A 22,974-nucleotide genomic window follows, 5' to 3' on the forward strand; every position below is an offset into this window, starting at 1 on the left:
AAAAAAAAAAAAAAAGAAAAAGAAAGAAAGAAAAGAAAGGCAAGCAAGGGGCATTCATGTTACTTATTTCTATATTGGTCATTACCAAGGCTTTTAGAATGCAGTCTCATTTGCTGTGGACATGACCATAAAGAAAAATTCCCATGAGGTTTTTCATATGCTACTACCTATTGGGAACATTTGTTAAAAATAAACAAACAATGAAAAGTAAAAAATAATATAAATGAATAAATTAATTAAATTTTTAAAAAAAGAATGAGGGTTTGGCTAAGTGGTACTCAACCTGTGGGTCATGACCCCTTTAGGGTCAAATGACCCTTTCACAAGGGTTACCTAAGACTGTTGGAAAACACAGAGATTTACATTGTGATTCACAATAGTAGCAAAATTACAGTTATGAAGTAGCAATAGCAATGAAAATAATTTTATGGTTGGGGGCCACCACAACTGTATTGAAGGGCCGAAGCTTTAGGAGGGCTGAGAACCACTGCTCTAAGAGGTGAAGGAAGAATGAGAAGTTCACCAAGTGAAGGAGGGGAAGAGCTCATCACAGACTAGGGATAGCAGAGAAGGACTAAGGCTTAGTCCCTCCAGCCTCCTGTTAAAGCATAAGGAGATGTGAAGCCCAAAGGAGTGGCTCCGATTCCAGAGAGCACTGTCTGACTTTGATGCTTAGAGCATAGAAGAGGTTGGAAGGAACGTGGAGCCATGAGCATCTGGACATCCAGAGTATTTTGTTCTTGAGACAAGGTTTGTTATGTAGCCTGGCTATTCTGGAACTTGCTGTGTAGACTAGACGTCAGCCTGCCTCTGCCTTCTAAGTGCTGGGATTAAAAATGCGCTTGCAGGCCTGGCTCCTTTGTTGTTGTTTTGTCTTGTTTTTTGATTTTTAACTATTTTTAATAGTGATTTTAAAGATTAACAAATTTAGGGCAGGCAGGATGGCTCATCAAGTACAGGTGCTGTTGCCAAACCTGACCATCTGAGATCCATCCCTAGAACCCATGTGGTAGGGGGCATAGACTTGACCTCTCACCTCCTCATGTGTGTTCTGTTTCCACATTTGTGTTGTGACCCATGCCAACAGAGGCACACAAAACCAGATAATAAATAAATGTAAACCAATTAAAAATGAACAAATTTGGGCTATTTTGTAAATCGTGGTTTTTTTTCTTTTTAAAATCACAATATATTTGTACTTTCTTTTGTTTTTGTTTTGTTTCTTTTTTCAGTTTGAGACAAGTTTCATGTGACTAAAAACGGTCTCAGACTTTATATGGAAGGAGGCTGCACCCAAATCCTGATCCTCCTGCCTCTGTCTCCCAAGTGTACACTCCACACTAGCTTGCTTGCTTGGTTGTTTGTGACAGTGTTTCTCTGTGTAATCCTGGCTCATCTGCCATAGCTTGGTAGACCAGGCTAGACTCAAACTCAGAGACCCACCTGCCTCTGGCTCCTGAGTTCTAGGATTAAAGTGTTTAAGCCTGGCTGAGCTTTAATATTTAAAAATGCTGTTTATTAGCTTTCCGGACCAAGGATCGTTGGTGTGTGTTTCTGAGGGAGTGTTTTTGCCCTGCCAAATCTCATTGTAGAAATATAGTTCAATATAGCTGTTTTTTAGTTTGGTTTGTTTCATTAATACTTCATATATTTCACAAATAAATAAAATAAATGGGGAATTATATGATAATGAATAAGGAAAAGGGTTTTATAGTCAGACAGGCCTGGGTTTGTGACCTGGTTTTGCCATTTTTTAATTCTGTGATCTTGGGCAAACCAGGTAATGTTGGTCTTTGGTTTCATGCTCCAAGACACAGATTAACTACAATTCATGTTGTAAGGATTAAATGAATTCAAGTAAGGAAATACCTAGCAACAGTACAGCTGCACACAGAAAGTGCTCTTTGTACCTTTTTAAATGGCTCACAGTCTTACAATGTGTGTCTAGACCAACACTTCCTGACATAGAGGGACATAAGGACACGCTGGAACATAGAGGACTTTGCCCATGGCTAGCAGTTTCCATTTTTGCCTGTCAGTAGTTGAGGTTTCTCACAGCTAATTGGGTAGGGTATAGCCTGTTCTGTGACTCTGAGAACCATGGCTACACTCCTGGGGCTGCAGACTAACATGAGACCTGGAGGCACGCAGTGCGTGATCAGCTTGGCAGTGTTCTTTTAATAGTAACAGAGGGCAGAATCTTGCTGACAGTATTGCCTCAGAAGTAGAATGGGTCTGAACTTTTCTTGGAAGAGACACATTGGAGAAGTGAATGGCAAAGACTAGCTGGCCACCAGAATTGTAGTTCATAGACATGGATAACCCGGGGTCTTCCCTTCTATGTGATTGGGCTCCTCAGGACAGAGCAGACCACTCAAACACATGAGACGATATTATGCATAGACATCCATGTCTTCAATCACTGGCTATATTTGCTCTGGGCTTGGTTGTGGGCACCTCCTTCCTACCAGCAGGGTGTCTAGGAGGCAGCATTAATTATCATGATGCTGCCCACTGAGCATGAGATTAAAGTGAGGCATTTTGTCCAGGCTACAAAGTAATCTGCTATGCCTGAAATAGCTTCTCATGTGATCCAAACTTTCAGGTTTCCTAGGCAATTTTATGTATAGAATTTTTATGTTGCCATTGAAAAATAATGAGGCAGGGGCTGAGGAGATGGCTCAGTAGGTAAACTGCTTTGTGGCAGGACCTGAGTTTGGATCAGCAGTACCCACATTTAAGAAAAGTGGGAGCGGCAGGGCCTGTGCCTATAATCCTGGCTTTTGGAGTTAAAGACAGGAGGGTCCCAGACTCTGTCAGTAGGTGAGCTCCAGGTACTGAGAGAGAGACACGACAGAGGAAGGCATCTTGGCCTCTGGCCTCCTTAGGATGGCATGTACCTGTTGGCTTAGTTGACCCAGCTCACTACCTGAGGATAATGTTCTCTGGAACAGAATCAGAGCTCAGTTAAAAGTGGAAATTGGCTGAGTATTTATGTATGTATATTTTACATATTTATCTCTTATATGTGTTTTGTCAGCATGTGTGTATGTGTGCACTACCTTTGTGTTTGGTGCCGTCTGGAGGCTACAAGATGTTGTTGCTTTTCTGGAGCTGCAGTTTAGGAGAATTGTGAGCTGCCATGTGGGTGCTGAGAACCAAACTTGGATTCTCTGCAAGAGCAACAAATGCTTTTATCCACTGAACTAGCACTCCAATCCTGTATATTTTTACCCATAGAATTTTGAAAACATTTTCAAGCTTTTAAGAGTGTCTCTCTATAGCCTTGGCTGTTCTAGATCTCATTGTGTAGACCAGACAGACCTCAAACTCAGAGAGATCTGTCTGCCTCTGCCTCCCACGTGCTGGAATTAAAGGTGTGCAGCACCATAAGCAACATTATCAATCTTTTCTTACAATCTTTATTGACTTTTTTTTTTTTTTTGCCAGTCATGTTTGGCTGAATCCTGGGTTTCTGGGCTGTCCTGCTTCTGGTTCCTGGCCATGTAGGCAGTGTCAGCTGTGGGTTCCCTCTCGTGGCCTGGGCTTCAAGTTGTGCCAGAAAATGGTTGGCCACTCCCACAGGTCCTGTGCCACCATTATCCTAGCACATCTTGAGGACAGGAGAGGTTGTAGGTTGAAGGTTTTGTGGCTGGGTTGATGTCCTGGTCCACTGCTGGGAGCCTTGTCTGGTTATAGAAGATGGTCAATTCAGGCTTGTATCTCTCATTTCTAGGAGACTTCGCTAAGGTCACTCTTACAGATTCTAGGGGGGTTCTACTGCACTAGTTTCCTATATCACTCCCCTAAATATCCCCCAATTCCAGTCCTCTCTCCCAGTCCTCTCTTCCTCTGTTCCTCTTACCCCCGACCCCTCCCTCACCTGATTTCTCCTGTTCCCATCCTCTCACACCCTCAGTACCCCCACCCCCAGAATCTATTCTATTTCCCTTTATCAGGAAGATCCCTATGTCCCCCTTGATCCCTCCTTGTTACTTAGCCTCTCTGAGTCTGAGGATTGTAGCATTATTATCCTTACTTAACAGCTAATGTCTACTTACATGTTTGTCTTTCTGGGTCTGGCTTAGCTCACTCAGGATGGTCTTTAATAGTTGAATCCATTTGCCTGCAAATTTCACATGATGTCATCGTTTTTAACAGCTGAGTAATACTTCATTGTGTAAATATACTACATTTTCATTATCCATTCTTTGGTTGAGGGACTTCTGGGTCATTTGCACTTTCTGGCTACTATGAATAAAGCCGTAATAAACATGGCTGAGCAAGTGCCCTTGTAGTAGGATGAAGTGTCTACTATTACAAAGAGTAATATAGCTGGGTCGTGACATAAGTTGATTACTGATTTTCTAAGGAACTGTCCTATTGATTTCCATAGTAGCTGAGAGATGTGTGGCCTGATTTCATCAGAGCACCCCAGCACTGGTGTGTCATCTGTCACTTGGACCAGTTTCCAGCTGTAAAATGGTTAAACAGTTGTGACTTGACCTTCACATAATTCGTGGCTTTATCCTCCTGCTCTATCCGACCTGAGTTGGTTTTCTTTTGTGTGTACTTGTTTTCTGGTTTTGTTTTTACTGTAGAGATCTGCAAAGACTTGGAGAGCTTCAGTCTGAATTGGCAGGAGTAGCTGACTTCTCTGCCACCTATCTTCAGTGTCAACTGCTCCTCATTAAGGTTTGTTTGCATCCAGTGTGTTTATGATTTCTGATGCTAAGAATGAACTTGAATTGATCCAGCAGTGTTTGAGACCCTAAGTAGAAAGACTTACTGTTCTGTGAAACCATCCAACAATGCGAAAATCACAGGTCTACAGTATGTTGTATTCTATTTAAATAAATGTTAAGTTATACAGTATCTTAGGCTTTGTCTTGCTGGGATGAAACACCCTGACCAAAACCAATGTAAAGAGGAAAGGGTTTGTTTGGCTTACACTTCCATATCTCTGCTCATCACTGAAGGAAGTCAGGACAGGTACTTGGAGACAGGAGCAGATGCAGAGGCATGGAGGAATGTTGCAAGGATACTAGGGGTCTTTAAGTGTTCCATGTAATGGGATCGACCATAGATTTGCATAAATTTTTATACTATTTTCTTAAATTGCTGATTCTGTTTGTCCAAGTTGAAAGGTTAACTCTTTGCTCTTAAAAGGGCCAACTGCCCAGACTTATGTTGGCATAGACCTATAATCTACCTGTTCAAGGAACGGAAGCAGCTGGATTGTAAAATTCATGGCCAGCCTAGGCAACCTAGTGAAACTGCCTTCAAACTGAAAACAGCTGGTGCTGTAGCTGAGTGTAGGCCATTTGCCTGGCATGTGTGAGGGCCTGGGTTTAATTCCCAGCTGGGCACAGGAAAGCACAAGTGGGAATAAAGGGCTTACTGAAAGAGAAAAACGACATCCACTTTTCTTAGGAGCAAGTATCAGAGGGGAATGAGAAGACATTGCTCAACTACGCTGATTATTTATTCAGTCTGGAACCTGAGCCAGGAATGTGTTTATAATAAGGAACAGCTAAATAAATTGTGGCATCTACTTAACCCTTAGGCCTATGGTGGTAATAGTCTGTGTGGAGAATCACACCACAATGTAACAAAATACTTACAGTGTAATATTATGTACTCCAAAAAAAAGAGATACAAACGCATTCTACTCCAACAACAACCTGTATAAAAGCTTTATATGAGAAGTAGTTAGAAGTATGTATTTAACAGTTTTCTGTTATGCCTAGTTTTGAACCTACTGCTGTTCAGTGTGATGCTGCCAGATCCGTGTGCCTACTGAGCACCTCAAGTGTTCCTAACCCAAGCTGGGATGTGCTGTAGTGCAAAGTGTTCACTGGATTTCTTAGACTTACTATGAGAATAAACCTGCCTTGGAGTAGGATAAGGTAGAAAAGACCAACTATTAGGTACTGGCTTATTGATTTATATTTAGTGACTTAAAGCACTGCTTGTACTGCCTATTTGCTAAGTGTGACTTCACCTGCTACTTGGAACAGAGTGACCTGGAGAAATAGCTGAAACAATTGGTTGTTGCCCTTAACAACCTGATGGCTGCCACTTATGCTTTCTGTAAAATCTTGCTTGCCTGCCCAGCTTGGAGTTTTTAGAGAATAAAATGAAAATACCAACTGGGCTTGGCATTGAGGCCGCTCAGGACCTATCAGCTTCAGCCCACTGATAACTCTCCCCTCTTCTGCCCTCACCAGTGTCAGAGTGCTTATTCATGAGAGTCCTGCAAGACTCTTCCTAGTAATTTAAAACATACTGGCCCAGCACTTGTTCTTCCAGAGAACGCAAGTTCAATTCCCAGCACCCACTAGGTGGCTCACAACCATTTGTAACTCCAGTTCCAGGAGATTAATTGCTCTCTTCTGCCCTTCCAGGCATGCGTGTGGTCCACAGACCTAAAAACAACAAAACAAACAGACAAACAAAACCTGTCACATTTGTCAAACTGTTAATATGCTGAATTCAATAGAGTAGAATATTCAGTAGAATAGAATAGATGGATCATCAGGCAGGATTATGAATATGATCATGATTATAAGTAATCCTGGCACTAGAGAGGCAAGACATGAGAATCCTAAGTTTGAGGCCAGCCTGGGCTACATACTACATAAGAAGACCCTTTCTGAAGAAAAGAGCAGGAAAACAAAAGAAAAAGAAGGCGCTCCCCGAGAATACTGTTCCACAGCAGAAGTGAAGGAAGCTGGGTCACAGACACGAATGCATAGGTCATCAGAAGGGGGTGCCTGTTAGTGAGAGTGACTGTAGGGAAATTGAGAAAAAGGAGAATGTGGGAGAGCTGCCTGACTTGTAGTTGGGTAAGTGACAGGGTGCATGGCAGTACACTGGACCCAGGTGCAGAGTCTCCACTGTGAATAGACAGCGGAGGGTGCTCAGGTTAGTGCAGTGGCCTGTGAGCAGGCCCCAGGGCTGACCTGCCTGCTGACTCCTGTTTCCAGACAGTCATCTGTCTGAGCGCCAGCTGCCCGTCTACGTCTCCCTTAGGTGAGCTTTACTTGCTTAAAGCAGTAAGAGTGATGGAGAGAAAGCCTGCACGTGGTACATTTTTAAAGCAAAGCAGAAACACAAATTTCAATGCTGTATCAGTTTTCTCAGTTCTGTGACGGCTGCATCTGTCTCTTCTTTCATTTGTCTGAGTAGGCCTTGCAGGAAAAGCTGTGGAATGTGGCTGCCCCCTTGTATCTAAAGCAGAGTGATTTGGCCTCAGCAGCAGCAAAACAGGTGAGAGACTCCTCAGACAGGTCAGAGGTCTTCCTACGGCCTGTCTCCTGGCTTCTGAGATTTCAGGCTCTTAGTTAGAACTATGCCTGTGTGACTGCAAGCACTGGGCCTTGGAGTCAGGGGACTTGGGCCGTCTCCACCTGACAATGTGATAAATTGAACAAGCTATTTGAGTCTCTTGGAGTTTCCTCCTCTATAAAATGTGGCAGTTGAACTGCATGATTTCTGAGATTCCTTTGTGTTCTACATATTTCCAGTTTGTGGGCCAGTGTGGTGGCTGGTCATAGTGCTTACTGTGTAGGCCTAACACTGTGTTGTGATAACCTGAATTCAGTTCCTGGAATTTACATAAAGTACCCACACTCTCACTTATCACACACGCACACACGCGCACACACACACAATTTTTATTATGCTGTTTATATTAATATTTGTTTCAGATAGATTAAAACACAATATAGTTGTGAATCTTTCATCTAAAAATACATGTAAATTGATTTTTGAGGTTAATATTTTTATTAATTCTTTGATAATTTCATACAATGGGGTTTTTTGGTTTGTTTGTTTGGGGTTTTTGGTTTGTTTTGTTTTATGAGACAGGGCTTCTCAATGTAGTCATGCATGGCTGTCCTCTGTAGACCAGGCTGGCCTCAAACTCACAGAGATCCTTCTGTCGTAGCCTTCTGAGTGCTGGGGATTAAAGGCATGTGCCCCCACAGCCAGCTCATACAGTGTATTTTTATATTCACTTTTCCTAAATCTACCCCTACCTCCCAATTCTGTGTATATGTGTGTGTTTTAAAAATGATCTGTGAGCCTAGTTCATGCTGCCTCCATGGGTGTAAGTCCCTGGAGTGTGTGAGCATACCAGAAGCCTTACTTAAAGAAAGCAGACTCTCTTTGCTCAGAAGCCGTCAGCTGTCCACAGCCCCTTGGTTAAGGACAGCAAGCCCTTTCCTTCCAGGGTATCTTACTACTGATTGTTAATTGTCTTTTCCTTACAGATCATGGAGGAAACCTACAAAATGGAGTTTATGTACAGTGGTGTGGAAAACAAACAGGTTGTGATCATACACCACATGAGGCTTCAGGCCAAAGCTCTGCAACTCATAGTAACTGCACGAACTACTCGAGGGTGAGATGTGGGGCTGGGAGAGAGGGTGCCATTCTCCTGAGGATGCAGGCAGATGGGGTCACAGCTCTCCCTTCGGCTAACTAACGACGAGTAAGATTTAGGGAGGTCAAAGTTCGTGCTTGGGTCAGATTAGATCCTGCTCCTGGTCCCTGTCCCTCAGAGAGAGCGCTGCCTTGGCTTCTTGCTGTTGTCTTGAGAGCTCAGTTTTACAGTGTAACAAAGTCACTCTCCTCTCACCAAAGCTCAGGTTTCTGGGACTTCTTGTCCTCACTCCTTACTTCAGAGTCACAAGTTTTTTACACTTTGCTTTTTTTCCTACAGAGTTGACCCCTTATTTGGAATGTGTGAAAAATTTTTACAGGAAGTGGATTTTTTTCAGAGGTAAGTATTTTGTAACTCTTATGATTTTTTTTTAAATCTTGTTTATGCAGAAAATAACTGGCACCAAACAAGATCACATATCTTTCCTGGGCTGCTGAGCTATTTGTCACCTGTTGTCAGTGTGCCCTAATGTGGTATTTTCTTTAAGGATGTCTAAACTGTTCTGAATTCAGAGCTTCAGAAGTAAACATAGAACTAAACAATACAAACATCAGGAACCATTTGTATTCTGCACTTAGCTACCAAAAAAAAAATTGTTCTCAATATTCCTATGTTTCTGCTTGAGAGAAGATCTTGCTTTGTTGCCCAGACTGGCCTTGAAGTATTGAGCCTCCTGCCTCAGCCTTGTGAATGGTAGGATTACAGGTATACAAGTATGCCTGGTTTTGTTCTTTGCCTTTTTGAGACAGAATCTCAAGTAGTCTAGGCAAGCTGTGAACTTACTGCATGGCTAAAGCTGGCCATGAACTTCAGATCCCCCTGTCTATACTTCCCAAGTGCTAGGGTTATGGGCGTGTACTACCGTATCTAGCTATTCTTTAATTTTGTAGGGAAATAATAACAAGGCAGCTATGGTGACACATTTTTAATATCAGCACTTTGGAGACAGAGGCAGAGGTATCTCTGTAAATCTGAGGCCAGCCTAGTCAACTCCCAGGCTATATAGTGAGATTCTGGGCAAACAAACAAACACACACACACAGAGATAAAGGAGAATAAATAAGTAGAGATTGGAGAGATGATTGGGCAGCTAAGAGCAGTTGCTGTTCAGTGAAACTGAGTGGTTCTCAGCATCCATGTTGGGTGTTTCACAAAGTCTTAGTCAGGGTTTCTTTTTTTTTTTTTTTTTTTTTTTTTTTTCTTTTTTTATTAGGTATTTTCCTCGTTTACATTTTCAATGCTATCCCAAAAGTCCCCCATACCCACCCCCCCAATCCCCTACCCACCCACTCCCCCTTTTTGGCCCTGGGGTTCCTCTGTACTGGGGCATATAAAGTTTGCAAGTCTCTTTGCCTCTCTTTGCAGTGATGGTCAACTAGGCCATCTTTTGTTACATATTCAGCTAGAGACAAGAGCTCCGGGGTACTGGTTAGTTCATCATGTTGCTCCCCCTATAGGGTTGCAGATCCCTTTAGCTCCTTGGGTAATTTCTCTAGCTCCTCCATTGGGGGCCGTGTGATCCATCCAATAGCTGACTGTGATCATCCACTTCTGTGTTTGCTAGGCCCCGGCATAGTCTCACAAGAGGCAACTATATCTGGGTCCTTTCAGCAAAATCTTGCTAGTGTATGCAATGGTGTCAGCGTTTGGAAGCTGATTATGGGATGGATCCCTGCATATGGCAATCANTAGATNGTNCATCCTTNNNTCACAGNTCCAAATTTTGTCTNTGTAACTCCTTCCATGGGTGTTTTGTTCCCATTTCTAGGAAGGGGCAAAGTGTCCACACTTTGGTCTTCGTTCTTCTTGAATTTCATGCGTTTAGCAAATTGTATCTTATATCTTGGGTATCCTAAGTTTCTGGGTTAATATCCACTTATCAGTGAGTACATATTGTGCGAGTTCCTTTGTGATTGGGTTACCTCACTCAGTCAGGGTTTCTATTCCTGCACAAACATCATGACCAAGAAGCAAGTTGGGGGGGAAGGGTTTATTCAGCTTACACTTCCATACTGCTTTTCATCACCAAAGGAAGTCAGGACTGGAACTCAGGTCAAGCAGGTCAAGAAGCAGGAGCTGATGCAGAAGCCATGGAGGGATGTTCTTTACTGGCTTGCATCCACTGGCTTGCTCAGCTTGCTTTCTTATAGAACCCAACATTACCAGCCCAGAGATGGCACCACCCACAAGGGGCCCTCCCCACTTGATTACTAATTGAGAAAATGCCTTGCAGCTGGATCTCATGGAGGCATTTCCCCAACTGAAGCTCCTTTCTCTGTGATAACTCCAGCTGTGTCAAATTGACACAAAACTAGCCAGTACACACAGTCACCTGTAACTCCAGTTCGGGGGACTTGATGCCCTCTTCTGGAAGCTGCCAGCACCTGCACTAACGTGCACATACCCACACACACAGAAACGTGCACACATAATCAGAATACTTATACAGCTTTTTAAATAATAATAAACACATAGAATGAGCATGTCTCAAGCCAGGCACCAAAGAGCATGCCTGTAATCCCCGCTAAACCCCGATGCTGAGGCAGAAGGTTCACTTGAGCCTATTCCTTTAAGACCAGCTTGGGCAAAGTAGTGAAACTGTGTGTGTGTGTGTGTGTGTGTGTGTGTGTGTGTGTGTGTGTGTGTGTGTGTGAAACTCTGTGTGTGTGTGAAACTGTGTGTGTGTGTGTGTGTGTGTGTGTGTGTGTATGGAAGCCAGAGGTGGATGCCAGATGGCTTCCTCAATCACTGCCCACCTTTTTCCTGAGACAGTATCATACTGAACCTGGAAGTCATTGATTGTCTAGGCCAGCTTGCCAGTAAGCTCCTGTCTTGACCTACCCAGCATGTAGGTGTGAGCTGCTGCTCCCAACTTTTTTATTTAGGTTCTAGAGGGTAGAACTCAGGTTCTTGTATAGTTTAGATATTTCCTCAGATCTGGGTGTAGTGGCCCACACCTTTAATCCCAGCATTCAGGAGGCAGAGGCAGATGCTCTCATAATTCAAGGCAACCTGGACAGCCACAGATACAGAGAAACTATGTCTTTAAACCCACCCCACCACCACCAAAGAGTTTCCTTAGAGTATTGTATGAAATACATTGTTTAAAATGGATGCAATAGAAGAGCAGAGGGGTTGGGGAAGTAGTGGGGGCTAATGTAGTGACACCAAACTTGTTTTGTGCTGACAGTTATTTATTCATGGCAGGGAGCATAGTGGCAGGCATCACTGGGGCTGGGGCAGTACCTGAGGTCTCACATCTTGGGACAGACCACAGAGAGAGATAACCTAAAATTGGCATGAGTCTTTTTAAACTTCAAAGCCCTGCCCCAGGGTCACACCTCCTCCAAACAAAGCCATACCTAATTCTTCCCTAGCAATTTCACCCACTAGGGACCTAATATTCAAACATAGGAGCCTAAGGGGGCATTCTCCTTTAGACTGCCACAGCAGTACATGGCTTTAAACATGTATGCTCATCTCCGTCATCATTGCTCCGGCTTTCACGAAGTTGTCCAAACCAGTCTTTAAAAGATTTATTTACTTTATGTGTATATTTCTGTGTGGGTATATATACACCATGTATACCATATGGGTCCCCAAGGAGGCCAGCAGAGGGTGCTGGAGCCCCTAGAACAGGAGTTACAGGCAGTTATGGTGCTGGTAACTGAACCTTGGTCCTCTTTAAGAGCAGTCGGTGCCTTTAAACACTCAGCCATTGACTTAGTTGGGGTTATATTTCTGTGAAGAGACTCTATGACCATGGCTACTCTTATTATGTATTTAATTTGGGGCTGGCTTACAGTGTCAGAGGTTTAGTCCATGATTGTCCTGGCAGGAAGCATGGCAGCATGCAGGCAGACTTTGTGCTGGAAAGGGAGCTGAGAGTTCTGCATCTTGATCCTCAGGCAGCAGAAGGGACTGTGAGCCACACTGGGTATAGCTTGAGCACAGGAGATCTTGAAGCCCACCCCACAGTGACACACTCCCTAGGTGCCAAGCATTCACACACATGAGTCTGCAAGGGATGTTTCTATTCAAACCACCATATTCATCTCTTCTACCCCCAAAGCTGAGGGTTTTAGGCTTCTCATTCTTTACTGTTTCTAGGACTGATTGTATCCTGAGTCTTTACCCCTCCGTGTCTCTTTTCACCTCAGAGACAGTCAGGCATGGAGGGATGGCTCAGCAGTTAGGGAGCACTTACTGCTCTTGTAGAGGGCCGGGGCTTGGTTGCCAGCACCCACATCACAGCTGCCTGGAACTTGTTCCAGGGGATTTGATGCCCTCTTTTAGCCCCCACCCTACGTGAAACACTCAGGCATATGCCTGACAACCATTGTCACTCATTAAAGAGTCTCTTTCTTCTCTTTGTTTTTTCTAGGCCGGCCTAGAACTTACAGTCATGCTCTTGCTTCTGCCTCCTATTCCTGAGAATCTCCTAGTTCTGAGATTACAGGCACAAGGCACCACACCCAGTGAAACAGGCTCTTAAAACAAAAAACTGGCTTCGTGTGTGTGTGTGTGTGTGTGTGTGTGTGTACACATGCGTGTGCACATGAGCACACATGCACATGTTTGTGTGTGCCAGATGCTGATGTAGTAGTGTTTTCATCTTTCCACCTTACTTACTGAAACAGGTACTCACTACCCTGGAGTTGGCCAGTGAGCCCAAGGACCTTCTTACCTCTGCCTCCTCAGTGCTGGGATGCAGGCTCCTGCTGCTGCTCCTGGCTCTTGTCAGAGTCTGGGGGTTGGATTCAGGTCTTCATGCCTCCAGGCATGGGACTTATTAATGAAGCTATCTGTCTAACCCAGCAGTCTGGTTCTCCTGCTGATTATGTGGCTACGGCATCCTGTCCCTGTCGATTTCAGGCATGACCTTCAAAGTCTCCCCGTCAGGACTCTTCCTGCTTCAGGGCTTGGCAGAGTATGGGCTTAGCCTGTGCTGAGTGCGTGGACGGTCAGTTGCTTTGTGTTCATGCAGGTGTTTCATTGCGGATTTGCCCCACCTTCAAGATAGCTTTGTGGACAAACTCCTTGATCTCATGCCCCGACTCATGGCATCCAAACCTGTAGAAGTGATCAAAATTCTGCAGACAATGCTGCGGCAGAGCCCCTTCTTACACCTTCCGCTTCCGGAGCAGGTCAGAGTCCGTGTGCCCCTCTGCAAAGTCTGTCCAGATTCTTTTTTTTTTTTTTTTTTTAAGATTTATTTATTTTATGTTTGTGAGTACACTGTAGCTGTACAGATGGTTGTGAGCCTTCATGTGGTTGTTGGGAATTGAATTTTAGGACCTCTGCTTGCTCCAGTCGGCCTCGCTCAATCAGTACCTGCTCGCTCCGGCCCAAAGATTTATTTATTATTATAGATAAGTACACTGTAGCCATCTTCAGACACACCGGAAAAGGGTGTCATCTCATTATGGGTGGTTGTGAGCCACCATGTGGTTACTGGGATTTGAACTCAGAACCTTCAGAGGAGCAGTCAGTGCTCTTACCCGCTGAACCATCTCTCCAGCCCCTATCCAGATTCTTAAAACCATTTACTTTAGTGAGCTTCTTTGATCAGGGTAGCAAGTGAGCTGGGTCTTCCTCTGATTGTTTTTAATTACATGTATTAATGGGGTTAGGAGCACAGCACATGCGTGGTTCCCAGACCCCTAAGGATCAAACTCTGGTTATCAGCCTGGGTAGTGGGGCCTTTGCCACTGAGCTCGCTCACCAGCCTAAGAATCAGCATATTTTCTTGTTGCTTTCAGATACACAAAGCCTCAGCCACCATTATTGAGCCGGCAGGAGAGTCAGACAACCCTTTGCGGTTTACATCTGGGTTGGTGGTAGCCTTGGATGTGGATGCAACCCTGGAACATGTGCAAGACCCCCAGAACACTGTCAAGGTTCAGGTGGGTGAGGTTTGGGCTCCTGTAAGGTTTTCACACTGACATTGTATATAATTCTGCAAGTTTCCAGTAAGTCTTTACTAAGTGACAGGTCCCTCTCTGTTTGTATAATGTAGACTTTAGATCTAATCCTTTTTACACACACACAAATTGAATTCATCAAAATGTAATGAACAAGTTCTATTGGTTAATCAGGTGGCAAACAAAATTCATAGATGGGCAGAAATGATTATAGGATGCATTTTTTCCAAAATTAGATAGATGATAAGCTATCCTCACATGAGAGATGCGGTGAAGACTGCAAGTGAGCCCTGCGATTCCAGCCACCCCTCTCTCTCTCTTTCCTGCCACATTCATGCATTGTGTGCTTTCTCTAGTGTACACACTAAGTGCTGGAGCTATGGGGAGGCGGTTGTCAGTGAAGGGCACACTGTGGAAGGTCAAAGACAGGAAGGCTCTGTGGAGGTCCCAGCATGTGGTACAGCCTGAAACCATGTACAAGAGCAAAGGGGAAGGCGGAAGGAGGGACTGTGAGGACTGTGAGGAGGTAGGAATGAGGAAAGGATTGTGAGTGCTGGCAGGACAAGTAATCAGCTCTGAGATGACGCCTGCAGCAGGCCCAGCAGGCTTCCGGGAGGAGAGGGTGAGAGCAACTTATTCACCTGATGTCATTGTCCTGGAAGCTTCTAGCCTGCCTGCAATCTCGGCTAGACCTAGAGGGTATTCACCCTCTGAGACTTAGTGCTGAATAAACTCACCTTTCCTTGTTCTTTCTGAACTCTGGCTGGCTAGTTCAGCTCAGCTGTAATGACTCAAAACTCTCCACACTGATTCATTTCTCGCTTGGCCTCTAACTGAACTTCTCTGCTTGGCCTCAAACTCTAGCAGTCTGTTCTAATCTTCAGGCTCCTCCTCTTTCTCTGGCTTGCCTGTCTTCCCCTGTGTCTAGCTTGTTCTCTCTTTGCAGCCTGTCTCTGTAAAACTCTCCTGGTAAATCTGCCTCTTTGCTCTCTCCCTCTGCACTGCTCCCTCCTGTGTTACCTGTTTTCTCTCTGTTCTCCTGAGAGTTGGGCACATCCTAGTCTGTCACACCATTCTCTTTGTCTGCCTCTCAATCAGACATCACTTTCAAACACGGTACTTCCTTCTACACACTAACGTGACCTTCATTTCTTGGGCTTCAGTGTGTGTACTAAGGGCACATCTCTATTCCAGCCAGAGGGATTAAAGGTGTGTGCTAAGACTGAGCCACACCACAATTAGAAATAAGTAATTTCAATAAATAACACAATCTCAGGTTCACAGTGTGATCAAATATCCTGTAATAGGTGTGGATACATCACAGATCCTACCGACAGAACTTCTGAGCGAGTAGAAAGCTGTAACTGCAGTGCTTCTTTGTGTTTTAAGGGTAGCCACCCTAGCTGTACTTGTAGTTGCTTAGAAACTGATGACCAGTCCTCATCCAGCCCATCCCAGTTAAGTCAGAATCCTGAGTCTAAGCTCAGAGGTCTTAGTCTGATGGAGACTTGTTTGTTGCATAAACAATCGCAGGTGGATTTACAGGTCCTCTGCTAAACTATCCTGAAAAGAATTCACTCTAAAACATCTCTACTGCCTTCCAGGCAAACTCTTGCCTGCATGGGGTGTAATGGGGATGCTTTCTGCCCTGTCATGAGACATCTGTAGCAGTTTCAAAGTCCAGCTTCCTTACTCAGAATACCAGACAGAGGTGAAAACCTGCAACTGTCAGCGTGCCTTAGAGACTTCATGGAGGCTTTATTCTCCCTTAAAATTATGGATTTTCTTTGTTTTGTGTTTTTGCGGGTTTTTAGTTTGTTTTAGCTTTTAATGGGTTCAGACAGAGGCTTTCTCTATAGCCCTGACTTCCCTGGAACTTTCTATGTAGATCAGCCTGGCTTGACCTGACCTGGCCTGGCCTCAAACTCACAGAAATCTGCCTGCTTCTGCCTCCCAGGTGGTGGGATTAAAGACATTTGCCACCATGCCCAACCACATTGTCTATTTTTAATGCAGCTTCACTGAGAAAGCTTAGGGGCTCTGCTGCTTTGTCCCTCTCCTCCTTCCCACTCCTCCTCTCCTTATGTACCCTCACCTTACCTTTTAATACAGGATCTCACAGACCAAGCTGGCCTCCACCTTGCTATTTGAATTTCCAGTCTTCCCAATTCCACCCCCAAGTGCTAGAACTGCAAGCAGGGTGCTTGCACGTCTTTCCACAGTTAGCCCCGTTCTCTGCTGTCTGTTAATAGATACACCATTCCTATCATTCACTTTCCAGGGATCTAAGAAATAGTAACTAGACACTGCTTCTGCTAGCGTGGCGCTATCCCCACCCCCCTTTATATTCAGACTTTTGAGACAGGGTTTTTCTGTGTAGTCCTGGCTGACCTGAACCTCTCTCTCTAAGCCAGGCTGGCCTTGAACTCAGAGCTCGCCTGCCTCTGCCTCTCAAATGCTGTGATTAAAGGTGTTTCTCCTTTAAGAAGCAGTTTTTATATAATGGCTACAGTCATCTTCCTGCTAATGATTTTGGGGACACAGTAGATGTTATCAGTTTTCTTAGCCCATCTATTTTCCGTTGCCCTGTTTCTGTCATATTGTAGGTCTTGTATCCAGATGGCCAGGCTCAGATGATCCACCCCAAGCCAGCAGACTTCCGGAATCCTGGCCCAGGGCGGCACCGTCTCCTCACTCAGGTGTACCTCTCCCACACTGCCTGGACAGGTAAGAGTGCGGGCTGGGTAGGCAGGAAATACATCCCCGATGGATGACCTTTCCCATTGTGATTCGCTTGCTTGTTTGTTTGTTTGAGATAAGATGTCACTATGCCAGCCTTAGCTGGCCCAGAACTCTGTATATAGACCAGGCTGGCCTCCAATTCTGCCTGCCTCTGCATCTGCCTCCCCAGTGCTGGGATTAAAGGCGTGTGCCACCATACCCTGAGTGAACGTGATCTCATAAGTAAGGAATTCGTAAGCTTAAATGTGTATATTTAGACTAATTTGCTGTTTGCACAAGGAAGACACTCCGAAGACTCTAACAGTGTGGAGACTCATGGGAGACTCATTACTTCACACCAGGAACTTTACTTTCTTGTTCTCACTGGGCCTGTGGTATACACCATTCTCTCTTGAATCTTCCTCTTCACTTCCAAAATGAAGATAATAATTCTCAACCGATAAATTACTGAGGATTATTCTGGAAATTAAAGTTTCCTGTTTCTTAACAAACATTATAAATCATTATCTCTTTGTATATGGACAGTCCAGCTTATCTCACTGAAACAAATCAGATAACAAGTAGCTGTCCTTCTGATCCCTATGAACTGCTTGGGGCTAATACAGGTGTTTAGTTTTACAGACTGAGAACTGAACCTGGATAGCTAATGTCTGTATGTGCACAGACAGACACACACACACACACACACACACAATCGATAATCTGTAAGAATACAGTGGGAGAATACAGATGTGTAAGACTTTTCCATTTCAGGCCTGTGAAGCCGCTTGGAGAAGTTCAGTCTGCAGGTCTTAATGGGCCTCAGTCGATGACAGTGATGTTTCTCAGTCACTGGGGAGACCTTGGGAATATGACTTTTACTAGGAAAGGGAAGAATGCCACCAATTTGGTTTAATAAGTAGGGGAATACCATCTAGAATTTTATATTTTATATTATTTTATTTTATTTTGTGTTTTAATCTTTTTTTTTTTCTTCAAAACAAGGCTTCTCTGGCTGTCCTAGATCACTTTATAGATCATGCTGGCCTTGAAATCACAGAGATCCTCTTGTCTCTGCCTCCTGAGTGGTGGGATTTAAGGTGTGGGCCACTATACCCAGCTTAAGAGTGTTTTGTTTGTTTGTTTTAATTCTGAAAAAACAAAAAGGTAAAAAGCAGTTGAGCACACTGCTATTAACCTCTGGCCTCTGACTCACACTTGTGGATATACATGCCCCAGTGCAAAACATACACACTGAACTATTCAGTGCCGTTAGAGGCTTCCTTCTGTCAGACCTATTAGATGCATAGTGATGAAGTTATTATAAAGAGGCAGTTAGGGTAGCCCCTTCGTATTTCTGTGATGTAGGACCTGGCATTTCAGGGTACCCAGGCTCTGCTTCCCTGAGTGTTCTTTATTCTGTCTCTCTGTCTCTCTTCTTGCACCATTTGTGTGTTTGACTTTCACTTTCTCTCCTCTCCCATCTTCCTGTGGCATTGGCTTGCACTGCCATTGTTATCAGACACCAGTGAGGGAAGCCAGAAAGACTCTGTAGGTCAGTACTATACGGCGTCCTCTGACTTGCCCAGGGTTTGGCTCCTTGAAAGTACTGTGACTGCCCAGGCACTTGTGATGTGCTGTCTGGGGTGGCTTAGGAGTGTGAGGAGAAGGCTGATGCTGGTCTCGCCTGGCTCCACCTTGAGTGGAGGCTGCTGTGGTGTTGGAGCAGCGCTTGTGTCATTGCTGCATGCATGGCTGTGTCAGGCCCTGAGTGGTGGGTATGTGTGCTACATGGCCTGTAATGTGAGGCGCACTTGGTGCTCACACTGGCCTTAGTTGCCTGGAGGATAGCAGTCTAGTCTCGCTCTGACCCTAAGAGACCAGAAATAGAGTTGGAGAGCCATTCGGAGGCCTGAGCCTTTGTGCTGTTTGATTTCAAGCCATCAAGCTCATTCTTGTCCTTTGAACTTTTTAGCCGCAGGCTTTTCTTTCTAACTCTTACACCAACGTGGGGAGCATACCCAAGCCTGTTTTGTTCTCTGCCTTGCACTTGCTGTTGGTCCTTCTGAAATCCTTTCCCTCTCCTTTGTGTGGAAGCCACATGGTCACCAGCAAAGACTGTGTTTCTTACAGGGTGGATTTGGACAGCTCCTTAGAACTATCTGAGCTCCTAGACTTTTGTCAAGATTGTGACAATCTTTCTTCAGGGTGTGGCAGGAAAAGAACTCCTAGGGCTTTGTGCTTAGCACAGAATGTGTATTCCATCCCAGAGCCCTCCTGCACTCTTTCCTCAGTACATTCAGACTCAATTAGAGCTTGTCCTAGGCTCCACTGCAACTCAGCTGCAACATCAAGCACTCATGAGGGGAAGTGTTTACTCTCACTAGGCCAGCCACAGACACACAGAATCTGCAGTGTACTGTAATGAAAGAAGCAAAAACAGTCTGATATTTTAGGTCTGTGTAACATGTTCCTTTCCACTGTGACAAAATTTTGCCAGAACTGTTTTCTAACATGAAGCTTTCCTCTCCACTAAAAAAGTCAGTTCCAAGATGCACACAGCCCAGAGTCTTAACATTGAACTCCCTGTCTTACTGAGATAGGCGTACAGCCTCTCAGTTCCTCTCAGGCGGTCTCACTAGCTGTGGCTCTGAGCTGCAGGAAACACACACAGTCAGGAGGCAGTGGCAGACACGCATTGTATCTGCAGACTCAGGATCAGCCTCGCAGGGTTCAGGCTAGAAAAGTGTTTTGTGTTTGAGGGTTAAGGGAAGGACACAGACATAGGAAAAGTCCATCTTTTGTATTTGAGACAGCACCTCACTATGCAGCTCTGGCTGTGTAGACCAGGCTGGCCTCAAATTTACAGAGATTGTCTACCTCTGCCTCCCTAGTGCTGGGATGAAAGCTGTGAGGAGCATCACCCGGCTGTGTAGCCCATTCCTGATGGTACTTTATTTGCAGGTTCATTGGAATCCCTAAAAGTTACCCAGTGATGGACTATTTCTTGGTTTTTGTTTTTGTTTCTCCAGAACCATGCCAAGTGGAAGTGAGGCTATTGCTGGCCTACAACTCCGGTGCACGAATTCCAAAACCTCCATGGCTGGAGGGTAGTGAGATATCACCACAGGTGGAAACCAGCATCGAGGGCACCATCCCCTTCAGTAAGCCTGTGAAAGTCTACATAATGCCCAAGCCTGCAAGACGCTGACCCACAAGCAGTCGTCACAGCCATGGCCTAGAAACCCTTGTCAGGCACCACCAGCGAGCCGAAGCCTGGAAGTGGTGTGTATGTATAGGCTTGAAGAACATGTAAACCTTACAGCCTCATTTCATACCACACACCGGATCAATCATTTCTGCATTAAAACCAGAAATCTTCTGGTTTCTTTCCTCCATTCCCATAATAAAGTTGAGAAAACACCTAGCTGTTCTAGTTTCTGGTCCTTAAAATAACCCATAGCAGTAATAACACATGCTTAATTCTAAGATGTAAAACAGAGTCTGATTTTCCAGGCATTTCCAAAGTCCTGCTTAGTCAAGCCATAGTCTTGTTTCTTGAAGTAACAAGTTTTTGTACCAGAGTCAACTCCAAAGCCATTTTAGCAGCTGTATATTTATTACTAAAAGATTCTGCAGGACCCTGGCCATCTGTTGCCTCCTGAGAGACCTCTTTTCTAATCAGGCAATGGATGGGCCAAGAAGTGACAGAATAGCAGAACAGTAAGTCATTTCATTCTGAGATAAGTGGCTGATCTTGCCTGCCATTATCCTCAGAATCTCTTTGCCTTTAATAAAGGCGTAAGAACCATATTTTGGAAAAGAAAGAAGTGTTAAGGGAAGATGGTTCCCAATAGAACCAAGAAAGTCCTGACTGGCAGTGTCTCTGCTGCACTGGAGATGCATGAGAGGTCCAGGGGAGACAGAACAAGACCGTGCTACAGAGATGCTAGGGCGGTAGAGGCTGTGCTGTGTACTCTACCTTGTCATTCAGTGTTACCAGCATCCGCATAGGGCTTAGGGATTATGTCACAGCTTGAAAACTGTACAGTTAATAGTCAAGCCTGTATTCGTTCAAATCTAAAAGGGTTTTTAAAGGCTCAGGCTATTCCACTAGAGGGGAAGTATGTGGGTCTTCTGGCTCGAGTATGTGTCCTAAGGTTCATATGTGAGAACCACATCTGTATGGCAACATTGTTGGAAAGTGGGCCTCACAAGGGGTGGTACCATTGTGAGAGCCTTGGGTTAATTTCATTATGATGGGAATGGGTTCCTTAGCAAAAGCAACATTTTTTTGGGGCCAGCCATGGTGGTGCACAACTGTAATCTTAGCACTTGGCTAAGACAGAGGTTGGTGGATCTGGGGGTTCAAGGCCAGCCTGGTCTACATAGTGAGTTCTAGGACAGCCAGAGCTATATACCAAGACCCTATCTTAAAACAATAACAACAACAAAAACCAACAAATGGTTGTGTGTGTGTGGTGGTGGTGGGGTGGCTAGGAAAAGCTGTGCATGAGGACCTGAGTTTGAATTCCCAGCACTCACATAAAAGCTGGACTTGGTGTCATGTGTCTGTAACTCTAGGATGGTGATGGAGGAAGCAGGAAGATCTTGATTGGCCAGACACCTGACAAATGGCCAAACTGATGAATCTAGGTTTAATGAGAAGATTCTGTCTCAGAGCCAAGGTGGGTGGGTGTGATGTGGTAAACCTTTAATCCCAGCTCTTGATTGGCAAGGGCAAGTGGGTTTGTGCACTCAAGGACAGCCTGGTATACATACTGAGTTCTGGGCCAGTGAGGGCTACATAGTCAAACGAAAAAACCCCTACGGTGGAGGACATGAAGATGACTCAGTATATGAAAGTGCCCCCAAGAGCCTGCCATGCCACCTCAGTTTGAGATGGCAGTCCTGGATAAGGTGGTCCATATAATCTGAATCCCAGCCTTCCTCCTTCAAGATAGAAAGCAGAGGCAGAATCACCCATAAATTTAAGGGCAAGCTAACTTGCAATGTACAGCACAGGAGAAATGAGACCTGTCTCAAAGTGAGAGAGCAAACTCCTGAAGGTTTTCCTCCGATCTCTACACACACTGTGGCAAATGTGTAGGCATATTCAAACCACACAGTCTCATATACAATAATAAATAAATATTATTAAATAATTAAAATATATTTAATTGTATGATTGTTTTACTTGCATGCATGCCTGGTGCCCTCTGATCCCATGGGGCTGGAATTACAAGAAGTTGTGATTCCCCATGTGGGTTAAGGTAGAGAGCAACTGAGGACACCTGAAGTCATCTCTGGCCTCCACATACGTGCACACACATGCATCTACATGTACACACAAAACAAGTTTGGTGGAAAGGTTGTTAGCTCCTTGGCTCCTGCCGACCTTCTCTGTCACGAGGTGACACGCCATGAACATCCTCAGTGGACACCAGGACCTCCCAGCTCTCAGAGCCATGAACCAAACATCTGATACATTGCTACTCCAGGGATTCTGCTGTAGTAGCAGATTAAAAGATTTAAAACAATGACAGAAGCTTCAAATGTCTGGCTCTCAGGTGCTTTGTAAAGTAGGAACAAGTATATGTTGTGCTGGCTGGTTTTATGTTAACTTGGCACAGGTACAGTCATCTGAGAGGAGGGAACCTTAGTTGAGAAAATACCTTCAGAAGATGGGGCTGTAAGCAAGCCTGTAGGGCATCTTATTAGTTAGTGATTGAAGGAGGGGCCAGACATCCCTGGGTTGATGTCCCTAGGATCTATAAGAGAACAGGCTAAGCAAGCCATGAGGAGCAAGCCAGTGAGCAGCACCCCTCTACGGCCTCTGCATCAGCTCCTGCTTCCAGGATCCCACTCAATTTGAGTTCC

At 44.7% G+C, this 22,974-nt stretch overlaps 1 protein-coding gene and 1 pseudogene across 3 annotated transcripts in view; both read left to right on the forward strand.

Moving 5' to 3' along the window:
- The window catches only part of Ints4 (integrator complex subunit 4), a 64,727-nt gene extending 44,206 nt beyond the window's left edge, over nt 1-20,521 (forward strand). For all 3 annotated transcript variants that reach the window (XM_021167619.1, XM_029479665.1, XM_021167620.2), the window contains exons 16-23: nt 4,602-4,695; nt 7,192-7,272; nt 8,277-8,407; nt 8,729-8,788; nt 13,437-13,596; nt 14,212-14,355; nt 16,980-17,100; nt 20,127-20,521. In XM_021167619.1, coding sequence (XP_021023278.1) covers nt 4,602-4,695; nt 7,192-7,272; nt 8,277-8,407; nt 8,729-8,788; nt 13,437-13,596; nt 14,212-14,355; nt 16,980-17,100; nt 20,127-20,305 — 970 coding nt within the window. In that variant the 3' untranslated portion in view covers nt 20,306-20,521. The remainder of the gene's footprint in view (nt 1-4,601; nt 4,696-7,191; nt 7,273-8,276; nt 8,408-8,728; nt 8,789-13,436; nt 13,597-14,211; nt 14,356-16,979; nt 17,101-20,126) is intronic.
- Nucleotides 76-182, forward strand: LOC115031627 (annotated as a pseudogene).
- Nucleotides 20,522-22,974: the final 2,453 nt, after the last annotated feature.

Source organism: Mus caroli, chromosome 7, assembly GCF_900094665.2.
Source record: "Mus caroli chromosome 7, CAROLI_EIJ_v1.1, whole genome shotgun sequence".
Classification (NCBI taxonomy): Eukaryota; Metazoa; Chordata; class Mammalia; order Rodentia; family Muridae; genus Mus; species Mus caroli.